This window comes from Zymoseptoria tritici, chromosome 1, assembly GCF_000219625.1.
Source record: "Zymoseptoria tritici IPO323 chromosome 1, whole genome shotgun sequence".
In the NCBI taxonomy this organism is placed as follows: Eukaryota; Fungi; Ascomycota; class Dothideomycetes; order Mycosphaerellales; family Mycosphaerellaceae; genus Zymoseptoria; species Zymoseptoria tritici.
The window spans coordinates 2,141,681-2,157,362 of record NC_018218.1 but is presented as its reverse complement, the minus strand read 5'-3'; the positions used below and the strand labels follow the sequence as shown (position 1 = coordinate 2,157,362).

At 53.5% G+C, this 15,682-nt stretch overlaps 4 protein-coding genes across 4 annotated transcripts; 2 read left to right on the top strand and 2 right to left on the bottom strand.

The window, feature by feature from the left end:
• Positions 1–4,563: 4,563 nt before the first annotated feature.
• MYCGRDRAFT_89179 (uncharacterized protein) lies at positions 4,564–6,426 on the top strand (the record flags this gene model as incomplete). The annotated part of the gene is made up of 4 exons (XM_003857442.1): positions 4,564–4,647; positions 5,207–5,309; positions 5,365–6,125; positions 6,361–6,426. 4 exons carry the CDS (start codon positions 4,564–4,566, stop codon positions 6,424–6,426), a joined length of 1,014 nt encoding a protein of 337 aa, XP_003857490.1.
• Positions 6,427–8,511: 2,085 nt separating this feature from the next.
• MYCGRDRAFT_89178 (uncharacterized protein) lies at positions 8,512–9,677 on the bottom strand (the record flags this gene model as incomplete). The annotated part of the gene is made up of 4 exons (XM_003856115.1): positions 8,512–8,683; positions 8,780–8,957; positions 9,261–9,380; positions 9,437–9,677. The coding sequence occupies 4 exons, from the start codon at positions 9,675–9,677 to the stop codon at positions 8,512–8,514; spliced, it is 711 nt and encodes a 236-aa protein (XP_003856163.1).
• A 517-nt stretch (positions 9,678–10,194) lies between these two features.
• Positions 10,195–11,758, top strand: MYCGRDRAFT_89177 (uncharacterized protein; the record flags this gene model as incomplete). Its single annotated transcript, XM_003857443.1, has 6 exons — positions 10,195–10,254; positions 10,930–11,143; positions 11,197–11,265; positions 11,325–11,432; positions 11,490–11,597; positions 11,655–11,758. The coding sequence occupies 6 exons, from the start codon at positions 10,195–10,197 to the stop codon at positions 11,756–11,758; spliced, it is 663 nt and encodes a 220-aa protein (XP_003857491.1).
• Positions 11,759–13,179: 1,421 nt separating this feature from the next.
• On the bottom strand, positions 13,180–14,455 carry MYCGRDRAFT_107064 (uncharacterized protein; the record flags this gene model as incomplete). Its single annotated transcript, XM_003856114.1, has 1 exon — positions 13,180–14,455. The coding sequence occupies one exon, from the start codon at positions 14,345–14,347 to the stop codon at positions 13,418–13,420; it is 930 nt and encodes a 309-aa protein (XP_003856162.1).
• Positions 14,456–15,682: the final 1,227 nt, after the last annotated feature.

The following is a 15,682-nucleotide window of genomic DNA, read 5'->3' as shown; positions in this document are numbered from 1 at the left end:
CCTTGACTCTCCCGACGGTTCGACGTCGACGACGAGCCGCCACGAGTCTTTCTGGACCCCACAGAAATAATGGATCGAAGCGTGTAAGGTATGGAAGAAGAGCACATGCTTTTATTGGCCCGTCAGATCCTCAGAATACGTCAGCCTGCCGCGGCGTGTAAACATCACTTCTCCCAGCGCAGCGTACGTATTACACGCACTTCTTCTTCGTGCTCAGTCTGATCAACAAAAAGGCTGTCGGCGAGGATGCTGCTCCGCGAAGGACCGCCGAAGCCAACAGGACTCTGCTGTGTCAAAATCTCACACGACTACCTCTCCGCGATCGGAGGCCGGACAGCCTTTAGTACCGCGTGCTCACCAACACCGTTCGCACGCTGCCCACGGCTTACGGGCATGTCTGCAACGTGAACGAGCTGACGACCCATTGCTGCTGGTCGAGGCCTCGTGGTATTCCAAACTACCGGAGAGCATTTTCGCAGCTTTTGCCTGATGACCGGCCGGGCACCCTGGATCTGGAGGTGCACAAAATTGCGAAACGAACCGAGTGAAAGATGTGCAGCGCGCATCATGTCACAGTGTAGTGCCTGTGCACGAATAAACTTACCATGTTTATGCATTGAGATGGTCATGGAATCGCATCCTAAACCGAACGCTTCTATGCGGATATCGATCTGCGGCGTGAAGGATGGGAAAACATGGTATCCTCGAAACTGTTTGTCCCAGAAGTACGAGACCTGGGTCTGTTCGCTGCGGCGGACGAAGAAGCAGCAGCGGAATGGAAATGAAGAGACATACAGCGGTGAAGAAAAAGTCAATGTCTGTCCAGATGTTCGGTCGTCGGACCCAGACTGGCAACAAGTGTCTTGGCCGAAGATGGAGAGAAGTGCAGAGTGTTGGAATGATCTTCCCTTCGACAGAATCAATCGATTACATACTTTGCCATACAATTCTTCTAGACCAGAGACTTCCACCGCCGACGAACCACCTCCGCTGAATCTGCCACCTCTCCCGACTTTCCCACCTCTCGCAGTCCGTCGCCCGCACCGACGCCCATCCGCCGCCTTCCTCGCGATACTTCAAGTTGTGACCTTTTTGCGGCTGTCGCCGTTGTCGCACTCCGCGTAGGGGTAGATGCCTTGGTCCAATTCGCATTCGTAAGGGTGGACGTCGCATGCCAAACCCTTTTCAGACAAGTCAGCGACACATACTGCAGTCGTGGCGGAACAAGCACGACGTTACGCACAGGATCGCACTCCCAACTAGTGAGTTGCCCGTTCATATATATGTCGCACAAGCCAGTGCCAAGTTTTCCGGCGCCTTTTCTGCAATGCTGTGTGTCGTCAGCGTTCAGTGAGAACAAAAGTATCAGTCAGGAAAGTTGATGTGGACTTACGCCGTTGAACTCAGTCACCTCGGCGCAAATCATGGGGAGCATGATGGAGAGGTAGAAGAGCTGCATGATTTGTGTCATGGATGTCGTTTTTGTCGTTGGTGCCGTGTCGTCGGAAAATGAAACGCAATCGCTGGAAGAGACGTGGCGACGGACGCTATATACCATTCGAGCCGCTACTGTAGGCCCGGTTGACTTCTGAAGTGACTCCTGGAGACGCGACCGTGCTTGGACTACGGGCCAGAGTTGATGCCAATTTGCGAGCCCTCACACCACCGTTCCTATGGTCCCCAGCACACTCAAAAGTCCCTTCGAACTTTCACACGAAGTGAACAAGGCCTGAAGTCTAATCGTACAGCATGTTGGCACATCGGAGTGCTCAGCAGTCGTGAGCGTCAGGGGCGCGTCCAGGGTCGAATTGGCTGACTGCCTTGTGGTGATCCGGCCATTAGCCTTGACGCACCTCTGCTGAGTCTTGCATGCCCAGCTTGGGAATTCGTCACAGAAGGCGGACAGTCATTTTTGAAGAGGCTACAAGCCACGTATCCGGGCGCAAAAGGGAGCGCTCTGTGACAGCAGCCGAAGAAGCTGTCGTCAGGTATTGGAGGACCACGATGCAGTGTGGTCGGGGTCCACACAGAGCTATTCGAAGCGGAAGCTCCGCCAAGTCAGGATTCGGCCGGAGAACCATACTCCGTACAAGCATTATGCGCCGATTCTGTCAATTTGGTGTGGACATGGGGCGCCGAGGCGAGCCCGTCTCGGTCGGGGATTGCTCGATATACAGTCAGTTGGCACATCCGCTCGTTACTAGCCTTTCTGAGCAGGCTGCATATACTCCAACAAGGCATGAAACTCGTCGATAGCCTGATCTGTACTGGGATGAGTGTCGTCGGTATTCGATTCTATTCGACGAAAGAATCCACTATCGAGGAAGGCCGAATCGAAATGCTGTATGCTAGGATTCGGCGGGTAGAAGTGGGTAACGAACGGCGGTGGCATCCGACGGTACACAGCGCGACCTTTGCCAAGACATTCGAAGGCGAACGAGGCCGAGACGGGCGGCCCCAAAGACGAAACGTGAAGGGACAACAGCACGGTAATAATGCTCAGCGGTGCTCAGGGAATAACGTGAGAACGTGAGAAAACATTATTCGACGACTATCAAGGCCATTAACTGCAATCGACGGACTGTTCCCGCCACTGTACTGGGACCCTACTCGCGGACAAGATTTGGCCGGTGAGCACTCCGATTTGCCTGTAGAGCAGGACACCGAAGTGCTCGAGCACCGCCAACCTGTCGATGATGTCTCAAATCCACACACTCGAATGAAACTCTCGGAGTACTCCGTAACTCAAGCGGTGAAGCAGGTACAATCACCTCACAGCGCCGGTGGCGATTAACCGCTCTTGGTCGCTATTGCAAGGGCATTCGCATGGGTTAGGCGTTGCCCGTGCATAGGAAAAACAAGGGAGGTACCAGGTTCGGAGTGGCCGTCCGGACGGCCTTTCAGCGCTTGCAAGGCTTTTAGCAGGCTCTGAACCCGCACATCAAGGGCACCTTAGATGTGACATGGTTTAAGTGGGTCACCATCGCACTGGTTTACTGATTGTAGTCTGTCGATTGTGGTTCGATGCTGAGTCCTGAATGGGAACTTTCCCTGCTTGATCCAGATTGCTCTACGGAGTCTTCTGTTGACGGCCTGTTCGCGAGTACCCTTAGCGAGTAAGCTCGCATCGCTTAGCGAGTGAGTGGACAAGATTCATCGTCGTCTGTCGATTGTGGTTCGATACTGGGCTCTGAAAGAGAAATTGCTCCTTGCTTCGCCGGGACCTCTCCTCGGAATGTTCCATCGACGGCCGGCCTTGTCGCAAAGAACTCCCGGCCAGCACGTGCGCATTCTTATGCAAGTGGGTAAGTTTGATTGCACCGTCTGTCGATTGTGGTCCGAGACCGAGCACCAAGGACCTTGAACGAAATCCTCCATTGAGGGCTTTGTCGCAAGTACTCTTAGGCCTTAGCCAGCAAGTACGCATCAACCTGCTGAGGTCTAGACCCAGAGAAGACCTTTCCGTTGATCATCCCTGGGATATGACGATTTCTCATCCGAGCCAGCTCCTTTAGCCATAATTTGATCCAAGGCAGAGCGGTCATTATGAGGATTCTTCATAGAAGAGGTTCTCATATCTCTTCTCATAATTCATTAACCTCCTCATATCTCATAATAAATCCTCGTATATAAGGGGCTTGGCGGCGTTGTTTATAAGCGAAGAACAATTCCAGGACCGTTCTTTGGAGCTTCCCAGATCCCCTGCGTCCGCACGCTGTATCTGGCAATTCACTACGCCACACCACTCCTCTTGTGGGCGGTGCATCGAACCCTGGACCGTGCTGTACAATCTGCCGTGATAGACAGGCATGCAAGACTACGTTGTTTGCAACTCGTGACTTGACGCTTCGGCCGTAAGGCGGGTGTTTGCGGTCACTGCCATCACGACCCGACGGCGAGTCCTCAGTCTCCCCCAATCTGTTATGGCATCGTGGCAATATTACACGCAGTGGACCTACGCGCCATCGGCAACGTACGTCGGCGACCAAGACGACCCCGAGTCCTCACGCAGTCTTTTACACAACCGAGATTTCGGACCTGGCTGCCAACGTATCTGCCTCCTCACAACGACATCCATTTCGTGATCCAGCAACGGAAAGCTGTAGCTGCGGCCGGAGCTGGATGTGTGCTGACGATGGGAAAGGTAGAATTATGGCCCGTCGAGGAATGTGAGTAGTATCCGGCCCACCAGCAGTGCCACTTCGTTTGGTGTTCTCCTTTTCATATATACTCGAGCTTGACCCCTTTTCCTTTGTTCATTGTTCTTCATTGTTCAGTTCATTCTCAAGTAGAACTCCTTAATGCAGACATGTCTCCGATTGCTTTCGATGGTCGCTCTACTTCTCCGGACAGTCAATGCCTTTCCCACGACTCACATGGCTCAACGCAATGTGGACACATCTTCAGCGGCACTGCCGTACTCCCCTCCAAACACTCATGATGGTGACTCAACGCTAAGAGCGGTGGGGCTTCAAGTTCGGCGGATGGTTTCCAGCATTGAGTGGTGTTGTCGGGCTATATAGCCCGGCTGGACCACTGGGCGAGGCGAAAAACGATGCCGAAATGGCGCTCATTGTTGCGGTAGTCGACAGCCGAAGGCAATACGAGGAAGTGGATAGGAAGGAAGCCATCGCCTCCTTGGCTCAGGTAAGAATCGTCTCACCACCGCACTAGAGCCTTTCCCCTAGACGAATGGCTGACGCCGTTCGGATAAAGTACAACGACCTCAGGACTCTCGATGACTACGCCAAGTTATACGACCACCAGTGGATGTTGAGCTCGCATGGTATAGGCCCCATGCAGGATTCTCACCAACTACACGCAAGATCTCCTCTTTTCAATGGAACGACTGTCACTCAACCCATGGGCACTTCGAAGACTCAGCGCAGCCGATGGCGATGCAGTCCCTTTCGAAGTCTCAGACACCATTGCGATCGGTTTTACAAACCAGACGACAGGTTAAGTACTGCAATCTGGACGCCTCTTCTACGTCACTTACCGGGACCAGACTGATCTGCCCAGGAGGGACCATTATTCTGCAAACTGTGACGCCCTCTTCTACATCTGCTCCGCTACAGGCGACATCCTGCCCCTCGCCATCCGGACCAATATTGGAAGCAATCTGATTCATACGCCGGCCGACACTCTAAACGACTGACTTCTGGCGAAAATGATGTTCAATGTCAACGACCTCTTTATGAGTCAGTTTGATCATTTCGCCCGGACTCACTACGTGGCCGAAGCCATCGGTCTCGCTGCACGGCGGAAGCTTAGTGAACAACACCCCTTGTCCGGACTTTCGAACAGAGGTACGTCTATCATCTTCAGGGCATGTTCCTCCATTAGCTAATCAATCCCCAACAGTGTTGTACGCAACCTATGGTCCCCGCCCTCTCGGCTACGATGCCTTGCTCGCTCCGGGTGAGGCTATCGACAGCTGGTTTGGCCTGTCCGCCAAGGCCGCTGAGATCTACGCAAACACGACGTACTTCAATGGTTTCTCCGGGGCCGTGCAGGCCAACTACTTTTATGCCAACCTCAGGCGTCGAGGCCTGATCGACAGTCCAGGTCCGTCGCTGAAGCAATATCCCTTCTTCGAAGACGCCGCACTAGTCTACGACGCTATCCGAGCGTTTACAGGCACATACTGCGAATCGTACTACGATCCGGCTGATTCTGACGCTCTCGACGACGACCCCGAGCTCCAGGCATGGATGACCGAAGCAATCGCGGCTCAAGTCATCGACTTTCCAACCCCGTCTACCCTACGAAACGTCTCGGACCTCGCTGATCTGATGGCACACATCGGGTTCATCGTCTCCGTCGCCCACCACACGCTCAACACCAATGATCTCCTAACCGGCTCGGGCGTGTTTCAATTCCACACTAGCGCCCTTTGGCAGCCCGTTCCCGAGCAAAAGGGAGTTTACGACGTAGTCCCTTACCTACCAAAAGTCGACGCAGCGCTGGCTACGATCGACCTATACGCTCGATGTTTACGCCCCAAGTTCGTCGGCACAAACCGGACATTGCTGCACATGTTCGAAGGCGAAGAGCTGTTGCGGAGGAGCAATACGGCTGTTCGAGCGGCCAATGAGGCGTTTCTGAAGTCGATGAGTGCCCTTGTCAGTAGGCGAGCTTTTGATTCTGATGGGCTCAGTCAAGGTATGCCGTCCTCTTTGGCAGATTCTGGGTCCGGATGTTATCCCGTTCAATGTGGCGATCTAGTTAGCTGTGGATGTACTCTAGATCACAATGAGAAGATGATGATCATTGGGTATTCTTACCGAGCTTTCTTGATAATATCATGCCTGCCTCAACCAACCCCATCGTCTGCCCCTTGGTGCTTAAACGTCGTAGTTGTGGAGAATACCTCGGAGGGAGTATGTTGCTCCGCTGGAGGCAAAGACGGAAAGCGTGCGGTAGGAGGAAGGATGACCTGAAGACTTGAGCGATCCGTGACAAGGGCTCATATATGAGTGTCGTCCTCGTCCGCTGTCGACTCGTGGTGATGAAGCGAGTGACGGATGTGCACTGAATGTTCTGCATACAGGGACTGCGCCAGAGCCGTGCAACAAACAGAGATGCTACCATCGAGCGTGAATCTTCTTGAACGAACATCAATTGACAGATCAGCCACCTCTTTGCACTCCACCGTCTGAGCGAAGAGACGCACGGAGTCCCAGATAGGTTGCGAAACTCGTTCACGGCCGAAAGTCTCACCATGCACCATGGCTATCGATATCTTTGTCGGGCACTTTGAGCCAGTAGTATGTCACCATCATCTCTCAAGTCGGGTCCAGCTTCCCGTCCGACCAACTTGTAGGTGCTTGCGAACGGACCTGAGCGTTTCTCCGAGACGAAGTCATGTTCGCAATCCATGAGAGCATGTTCACGGAGGCCTGCAGCACCGCCGCTCACTGCTTCCGTGCCTCGAGAAGATGGGAATGTGATTTACGAGGGCATTCGTTGATGCCGCAGGCTGAGCTCTGCCTGCGATCACGGCTCCCTGCCATCATCCGTACACGACACATAAGGTAGCGCCCAGTTCGTTGTGGAAAAGCTGCCGATATTTCGAGCCAGGCTATGCGGCAATATCTGATAGACTGTAGCGTCGACGTCGTTTCACTTGTGCATATGTTTGAGTGCGGTCGCAGGCTGTCGCATGGGACCGACCCGGAGTGCCGGATTCTCGGAAGAAATTGAGTTTGAGCACGGGCCGACGCTGGGCTCAAATAAGAAGTTGCCGCTTGGTCGAGAAGGAACGATCGCAACAACGATGCGACGTGAAAGGAGCAGCAGGGCATAGTTGTGGTCGCGATGGCGCATAGTTCCTAGAATCGATGTCGGATCCGTGGCCGCGGCTTTGTCAGCTCAAACTTAGGGACGACCGAAACCACGGATGGTGGAGGGAGCTTGGTCCGGAGCAAGGGCGCGCTGGAAAACTCTGCAGTGTCTACGATTATAAACGTTTCAAGGGGCCACGAACAGCATAACACACGTATCTTTGATGGTCTAGTGGTCATGATTTCCGGTACGTAGTAATATGTCCCAATAGACCAGTACCAACAACCATATTAACGTCTATACAGCTTGTCATTCGCTAAGATCTCAAGCGCGGGAGACCGGGGTTCGATTCCCCGTCAGAGAGTCATCCTTTTTGCCCGGGGACAGCATGTTGACGACGTAGAAGAGTGCAGCGGAACGTGCTGGCTAAGAAGCCGATTTTTTGGCCCTCCTTACCGATTTTTGGTCCCTTGTTCGGACCCAGAGCGATGGAGAGACTTCTCGTACCCTCTGCGACGTCACAGTATTCAGAACATGTCATAGGAATAGCTCTCGAAGCGATCGGGAAATGTCCTGCAAAAATATCTGCGTGGCGGATGTGAGTGAATGTTTCAAAACGAAATAGGAAGGAGCGAAATTCATGCCAAGACATTCCATCCCGCGCACAAACGCCTCCCTCGTCTTCTCAAAGAGCTCTTGGACGGCAGACGAACCCTAACAGCAATCATCCTAGCGACAGAAATCCCCACGAGTATTGCGAGTAGCCGCAGACGTCGGCTGATGTCGGAACAGCATCTTCCATCCGACTCCTCAGAGTTCCCATCTTTCTACAGCAGCGAGGAGCTAGCCCATCAGCTGATGCCTCCCAAGTGGCCTGTCCCAATGATGATAACCAAGGGGCAATGTGCTTGTGGGACAATATCTGGGTCATGGAGATTCGATGCGACTGGAACATTTGAGAAGTCCTCTTATCTGATGATGAGCGGGCCATCGCGGCGCTTGATATGTCTCCTTTGCATCTCGCTGGACCGAGCTAGAATACAGATTCTCGACTGCTTCCGAGAGTTATGACAACATAGCCGACCAAGCAGACTCCAGGCTCTGACCTCACGGCAGCGACTCCTCCTCCTTCCCGACGACATTCCCGGCCCAAAGCCCTCACTGTTCGTGGTCACTTACCACAGGGGCATAATCGCTGGAATTCGATCCTCGGCAGCGCTCACATCACACCGGCTCCAGCTTATTGATAAGCTCATCCAGCGGTTCGGCCATATCCACCGCCATCTCCATCAGTGCGTCCCAATCCTTACAGACATGAGTGACGCCCAATCCATGCGTCCCGGTCGTACCATTGCTTGCCGGGTCAGCGCCTTCAAGCGCCGTGTCTCCAGCGCACCTTCAAAGCAAAGTATAGAAATCAGCAGGCATCTTGCTTTGATGAGGACGGAAGGCTTCGAGACATGCTCTATGCCCTTCTTGCTTGCTTACTTACATGAGAGATTGTCGAAGATAGTCAAAGCAGTGGTACACGTGCTCACCCGTCAGTCCTTCAGGAAGAACATGTCCATGACCATGGCTATACGCCAGATAAGCGCGGAAGATGAGTTTCTGGAGCGGACATGAAAGGGTAAGCTTGTCATCGATCACAGTGCCGGAAATGGAGCATGGGCCTGACCCACCAAGCAGTGTACTTGATGGAACGCTGCAATTCCGAACTGGAAAGCAAAGGATTCAAGATCAGCGGATGTCGCGGACAATTTGGAATGGACAAAGGTCAGGACGGCGAGACAATTTCGGACCACGTCAATACTCCACCCTCCATTCCCTTACCATGTTGACAGTGCTGCCGTTGGGTGTGGTGAGGGGAGTCGTCAAGATGTAATTTTCAGGATGGTCGACCGTGATGAAGCCTCTGCCATCTACGAATCATGTCAACGCTCAAGTTTTTTGCCATTTCGGAAGGACAAACGTACGAGGCATGAACGCCTGCTTCCAATTTGTAGAAACCAAGCGATCCTTTTCCAAGTAGGTCATGTTTCGGTCATATGGGACAAAGTTCGGGTCTTGGTTGAACACCACGGTCTTCAGAGGTACTGCAGTTGGAAGCGTCAATCCTTGGGATCACTGACATGCTCGAGCAGACACGCACCTTTGGGAACCAGGCCGTTGAATTCTTCTGCCAGACGGCGCGCTGACGGTCCGGAGTAGCTGTGCTCTGTTGCTCGCCAGAGCAGAAACAACAGGATCATGTTGAAACAGAAGCTCCCAGCGAGTGTCCCGATGAAAAACATTGAAGAGAAGCTGTATTTCCGCTGGCGTCGTCGCTCGTGGAAAGATGCCAGAAGTTCATCTCCAGAGTCGGACGAGGAGATTTCTTTGTATTGCTCCATGGTGTAGTTGCAATGAGTCGCGACACTTCGGCACACTGCGGACTACACACAGGAATGGTGTCGAAAAGCTCCCACCTAAATTTAACTTGCAACTGTGTCGATGACGTCCTGTGAAGTGAAGATGTTGAGTTCGGAGTTGAATCTCAATTCTTGCCTTGCGTTCACGGACCAAGACCCCAGCAGGCAGACTTGCTCATGGATTCCGCAACAAGAGAGGGAAGAAAGATTGTGCGATGGTGCGGTAGCCACAGAGAGTTGTCACGAATGTGAGAAGTAGCAACCGTCCCATGGAGCGTTGACGAGCCAATGTAACATCGAAGGAACTGCCGATTCCTGCACAGTTTTCGACCGTAAGCGCTATTAAAGCATACCGGACGTAGCTGTTTTGCCCTTGCCTCTGACGCAACCTGAGAGAAGTCACTTGATCTTTCGGAAGAGAGGAAGCTTGTTGACTGGGGAGCTTTGATCTGGCATCACTGTCAGCAAGCTTGAATACAGCTACCCGGTCCGACAAGTCATGCCGACAGACATGAAGCTGCTGAAAATTCTGTCTCCAACGAAGACTTCACTCGAAGCTGTGCGCTGTTGATGCGCAATTCACCTGAGTGCAGTTTCCTGAGCGTGCAATAGTCTGCAAGTAAGTCAGCCATCGCCACGCCACTGAATTGCCATACTGCCAATTCCGTCATCGAGAGCTGTTGTAGGGATCTAGAGAGGAACCAGAGCTCGACCGGTGAACCTGTCCAGGGTCGCTCTGCTCTAAATTCTCACCTTGTATGTCCACCGACAGTCCTTGCCAGGGAAATTTGACGACCTGTTGATGAGAAGAGGTTAGCGGAGTTGTTGAGGAAGCTCGCTGTCAAGAGCTGCTGTAGGGATACAGGTAAGGATAAGAGCTCGGAGAGTATCCAGGGCCCGTTCTAGATCCCAACAGGCTACTTTGCGCAGTCACCGACGATTCGTGCAAAGGAATTTTTCGGACGATGAGGAGGCAGAAGGAGGACGAAATGCTGAGGGAGCTCATCGCCAGTCAGACTTCGCTGGGGGTTTTGCAGTATATCGAAGGTCCGGATTCTCGCCCTGCTGGAATAGTACTCGTCACAGGCAGGGGTAAAAGCTCAAGGGCGACTGCAAAGCGAGCTCCGGCCACGGGCCAGAGCTCCAGCTGCGTTCGGCGTTGCATGAAGAACAAGGCTCATAGCTCCAGAGATGACGCCAACCTGGGTGGACATACGTGTATAACTCATTCCAGTCGTCCGTCATCTTTCAACGAGGAAGCAAACCATACTTCACTCCCGGACACACATTCTCCAAACTTCTACATCGACCGATCGCCCCAACATTTCTTGAAGCCATGCATTTCACAGATGTGATTGGGCTCGTCGCAGCTACCATGGGCACGTTGACTTGTGCTGTCCCGGTCAGCAGCGTCGAGGACATTGCTGCACCTGCTCAAGTCGGGAAGCGTCAGTACCTTGTTTGCACGAACCAGGATTTGGCTTTGTGCTTACTTCGACAGGAACCATCATTTGGAACAACGACTTTGCCGCTGCTCTTACCGACGCGAAAAGAGACGGAGTCTACAAACGTAAGTTCTTGCTTTTGCAGACCTCGTCCAGGATGTAACTCCGTTCTGACCTTGCCAAGGGGGCGGAGATGGCAACACTCTGTGGATCAAAGAGGATGATGAGAAGGAGGAGGAGGACCCTTTCGCCGATGCTCTTGCCGAAGCAGAAGGAGAAGGCGTCCGCAAGCGTAAGTCTTTGCTCTGCAGACCTGCTCCAGAATGTGACTCCGTCTGACCTTGCCAAGGGGGTGGAGATGGCAACACTCTGTGGATCAAAGAGGATGACGAGAAGGAGGAGGAGGACCCCTTCGCCGATGCTCTTGCCGAAGCAGAAGGAGAAGGCGTCCACAAGCGTAAGTCTTTGCTCTGCAGACCTGGTCCAGAATGTGACCCCGTCTGACCTTGCCAAGGGGGTGGAGATGGCAACACTCTGTGGATCAAAGAGGACGACGAGAAGGAGGAGAAGGACCCCTTCGCCGATGCTCTTGCTGAAGCCGAAAAAGCCGACAAGTAGGCTATAAACCATGGTGAGGTCGACTCGGAAAGGTGAGACAGTGGAGCTCGATGAATGATGTCGGCCAACACGGACTCACAAATATCGCCAGCACACGACATCTACTTCACTCCTGTTACTCTGGACTTCACTCCTGTTACTCTGGAATGAAGAAGGGGTTCCTCACGTTCGTAGGCACTTTTCTCTGGTCCTGCGATGAGCCGTGAGTCGGCATGCTTTGCAGTTGGAGGATGGTAAATGAGGTTTCCTTTGATCCTGCCACCATAGCCTTTGGCTCGGCAGAGCGAGTATGTATGGGTCGATTTTGAAGTCATTCGAATCAAGCTGTTTTTGCAATTGTGCTGCATGCGAGTGGGGTCTGCCCGGTGTGATGCAGATACGATGAGTAAGACGAGTGTCGAGACTCTACCGGATTTGCCAATAATGTCGTGTCCTTGCGGGTTGATAAGCATGCGGTGTTTCCTGCTATTGACACTGACAGTGTAATGGTAAGAAGCCATGGCCAAGCCACTTCTTGTGATCAGACCTGCTGCGAACAACGTTGTGTTTTGGCGAGGAGTAGTAAGGTTTGACATTAATTAACCAGGCCATGACATGCGCGCTCCAGACGATTTCCACGTTGATGACCGCCTTGTTTCTTTTCGTTCCAGGTGCTCCAGAATCTCTTTCTTGGAGATCACCCGCGTTTTGCTCGATATGATCGAGAGGAGCTTGACACATAATCCAGCAGACCACATCATTGATGACGAGGATCATCTCTCCAGTCAAGCGCCGGCGTGTACAGCTGGTCACAGTTGCTACCGGTGCTGCGAAGTTGATCCGCGTGCGGGTCACCGTCCTCGCGGAGCACTGCAGTGGGACTCGGTCGGGTTCACGGCGCAAATTTTGGTGTCATGCCGGCGCGTCCCTTCCCACTCCGGTTTTGCAGGAGCCAAACGGATCACTCGACCCACAGATGTGTTCAAGCACTCCAGATCCGGAACATGTTGCCGGACCGCTCGGTCACTGAAGCGGCCGGCGTCTGACGGCACGTTCAGCCAGGCCGCGCAGAGGCGTGCGACATCCATCGTTGGTGCCGGAAAGGGATTTGAACATCATGCTGAGCGTGTCGGGACATCACTCGATCGGAGTCGTAATCGTCCAAGAGCAAGACCAAGAAGGACGAGGAATGGACGACGCTAACAAGTGCCGCAGGCCGTCGTAAACGTCACGCCGGCACTTGGCAAATTGTCCATTTCTTCCGCGAGTCGCGACAGGGGTCTCGATGGTCTCCGCTCGATGGAGGCGCTAGCAGAGAGAGTTGAGCTGGACAGCGATCATATTAAGGAATCGTAGGGCGATAATCCAGGTCATGAGGTTTGCAGAATTGCAAGCTTTGGTGTTTGATCTGCAAGCAGTGGGAGTAGGCACAAGGGAGATCATGGAACAATTACTCGGTGTCCATCCATTCAGGTATATAGTACACATATCCGAGGGATTCAAGCTATCAAAATCAACATTGGTATCGAGCTGTAAAATCAGCTATAACGCCTCCAGCTCCTCGCTAAAACAGTATGCTCGCTGATACGACCAGGAAATCTTCATCAAGCATCAAGCATCAAGCACAAACTGCTGTGTCATTACACATCCCCGCAAGGATGGTCTGGCGGTCCCCTCGCCTCAGTCCTCCCGAATACACCTCGCGAGCCACTTTTCCCACCAGTTTCGAAGTGTCAAGATCGTCTCCTTGCCATCGTCCCGCTTGTCCATGCCTGCTGGATCGCCAACCACTGCCGATGCGAGCCAGAAGACGGCTGCAACCCACGCGGCGACCATCATTCCGAGACTCGCAAATGGAGTGAGCAGTTGCACCATGACCAGAGTTCCAGCGCGGTAGCTTGTGTCTTCGTCGGCGTGCGGAGGTAGTGGTGTGTAAATCGACTTGAGCTGGAGGTTCAGCGCTGGCCCGGCGAGGCCACTCAATTGCTGTCCAAAAGACGGTCGCCGCGCGCAGAGGCGGACAGGCTGGGTGAGAGTAGTAAGGACCAGTGATATGAGCGTCCAGATGGCGTTGAGGAATGAAAGAACCACACATGGTCCTGACAGGAAGAGGAGAATCTTCAAAGCCTTCTGCTCTTGCAGCTCTGTGGACTCGTCGAACTCTTCGTCCTCCTCCACATACGCTATCCTTGCTGCACTCTGTCGTCGACTCTGCTGAGGTGTGCCTTGTGCGGGACTTGCATACCCCTTCTCGGGATCACCACCAGTACCATGCGCCTTCTTCGCTGCCGATTGTCTCGCGTGCCTGCTCTTTTCCAAGTCGATTGATGATATTTGTGTCATGGCCGAGCTTCCGCCCTCCGAGGACATGGAAGCTGTTTTCTGTGAGACAGCCGCTTGATCATCGTGCGCTCCACCATTCAACGGCCGATCGGTGTGGTGGTAGTGTTGCTGTTTCTCGCTGTAGACCGATGATCGTTGCGCGACAGGACGAGGGATTGCAGGTAAGCCGGTCGGTTCAGTGCTCGGTGTCGCAAACGGGTCGTCCAGGCTGGCCCTGCTCCAACTGGGATGAGTCTGGTATGTGGACGCCAAGGTCGGTCTGCTCATGGTTGCAGTCCAGCCGAAGCAATGCGGAGCGCTATCTTGAGGACGTCGTTGAGAGAGCAGCAGACACCAATGGGGGAACGGGTCGAGATCGCAAATAGGTCATTACCCAGTGCCACCTGGGGCGGAGGCATCTCATAAGTACGACACGAGCGCTCGTCGCCGCGCCTTTGCATCCTTGACCCAAGACGAGCCAAGGCTTGAGCATGTACTTGGAGCTCCTTGGCGCCTGAGGTCCATGTTTGCCGATCCAAGTGGTTCCAAGGGCCCAAGAGTCTGCGCGGCTGCGTCTATTGGCTGGTGCGAGCTTTTGGGGATACGACTGCGTCCGCCGCGCCGCCGCGCTCATCGGCGGCATGGCTGCGGTGATGGTGCTGTCAAGGCGGATGCTAGGCGAGCGGAGATCAGCTGTAAGGCCAAGTCGGAAAGCACAAGCAGGGGTAGAACCATCGGGATTGCTCCCAAACTGTATTCCTCCATCATCGACCGCTTTCTTCACATTTGATCCCGGGTTACACGGCAAACCCCTTGGCGGAGTTCTCGTTGGGTGACCAGAGTCACATGAGTACACATGATACAGCATATGCGCGTCGTCACTTTCTTGACTGTCTACGTCGGTATCGCTGCGGACATTCCCTAGAGCCGCATACTATGAGGTCCATCTAGCTACTGCAGCATCCACATATATCCACCTCGATCGACAATCGCGGGAAATACTAATGGCAGGGCTCGCGATTTATACCGGCAGTGCTCGCACCCCTCGATGTTAGTATTCTGTCTGTGCATGATATCTAATGTAGTAAGCCGGGTTTAATAAAGCTCGTCCTCGCTAGGGAGCGATCCGAGGGGCCCCCCTCGCGGCCTAGAGTAGGGGTTTAGGAGCCTGCGACTATCCCCTAACAGCGGAGGGGTGTCGGTCGCGGACACCTCGTCGTTCGTCCAGTTAGTATAACTATGTTGTTGTCGTTATAGCGCAGCCGCGACCGAGGGACGAGGAAGCAAGGCTGCGGCTGCTAGATATTCTATAGAGACTAGCTTAGCGCCCAAGCAAGATTACTAGTAATATTATACGAGCCCTGCCACGATAACTCGCGAGCCCTGCTATTAGTATTTCCCGACAATCGCTTCACAGAGACTTCTACCAAGACATGGCTGATGGGTCCCATAGCGCAAGCCGCTCGATTGTGGCCGATCGAATGCCGTCTCGCCCATGAAAATCGATAACACAGATCTGTACAATCTTGAATCACCATTCCTCACCCTTTTCTCTCTCCGTCGCCTGCCGCAAACCGACGTGACCGTACTCCACCCCAAGTCCCGATAGGTCGTCAAGGGACG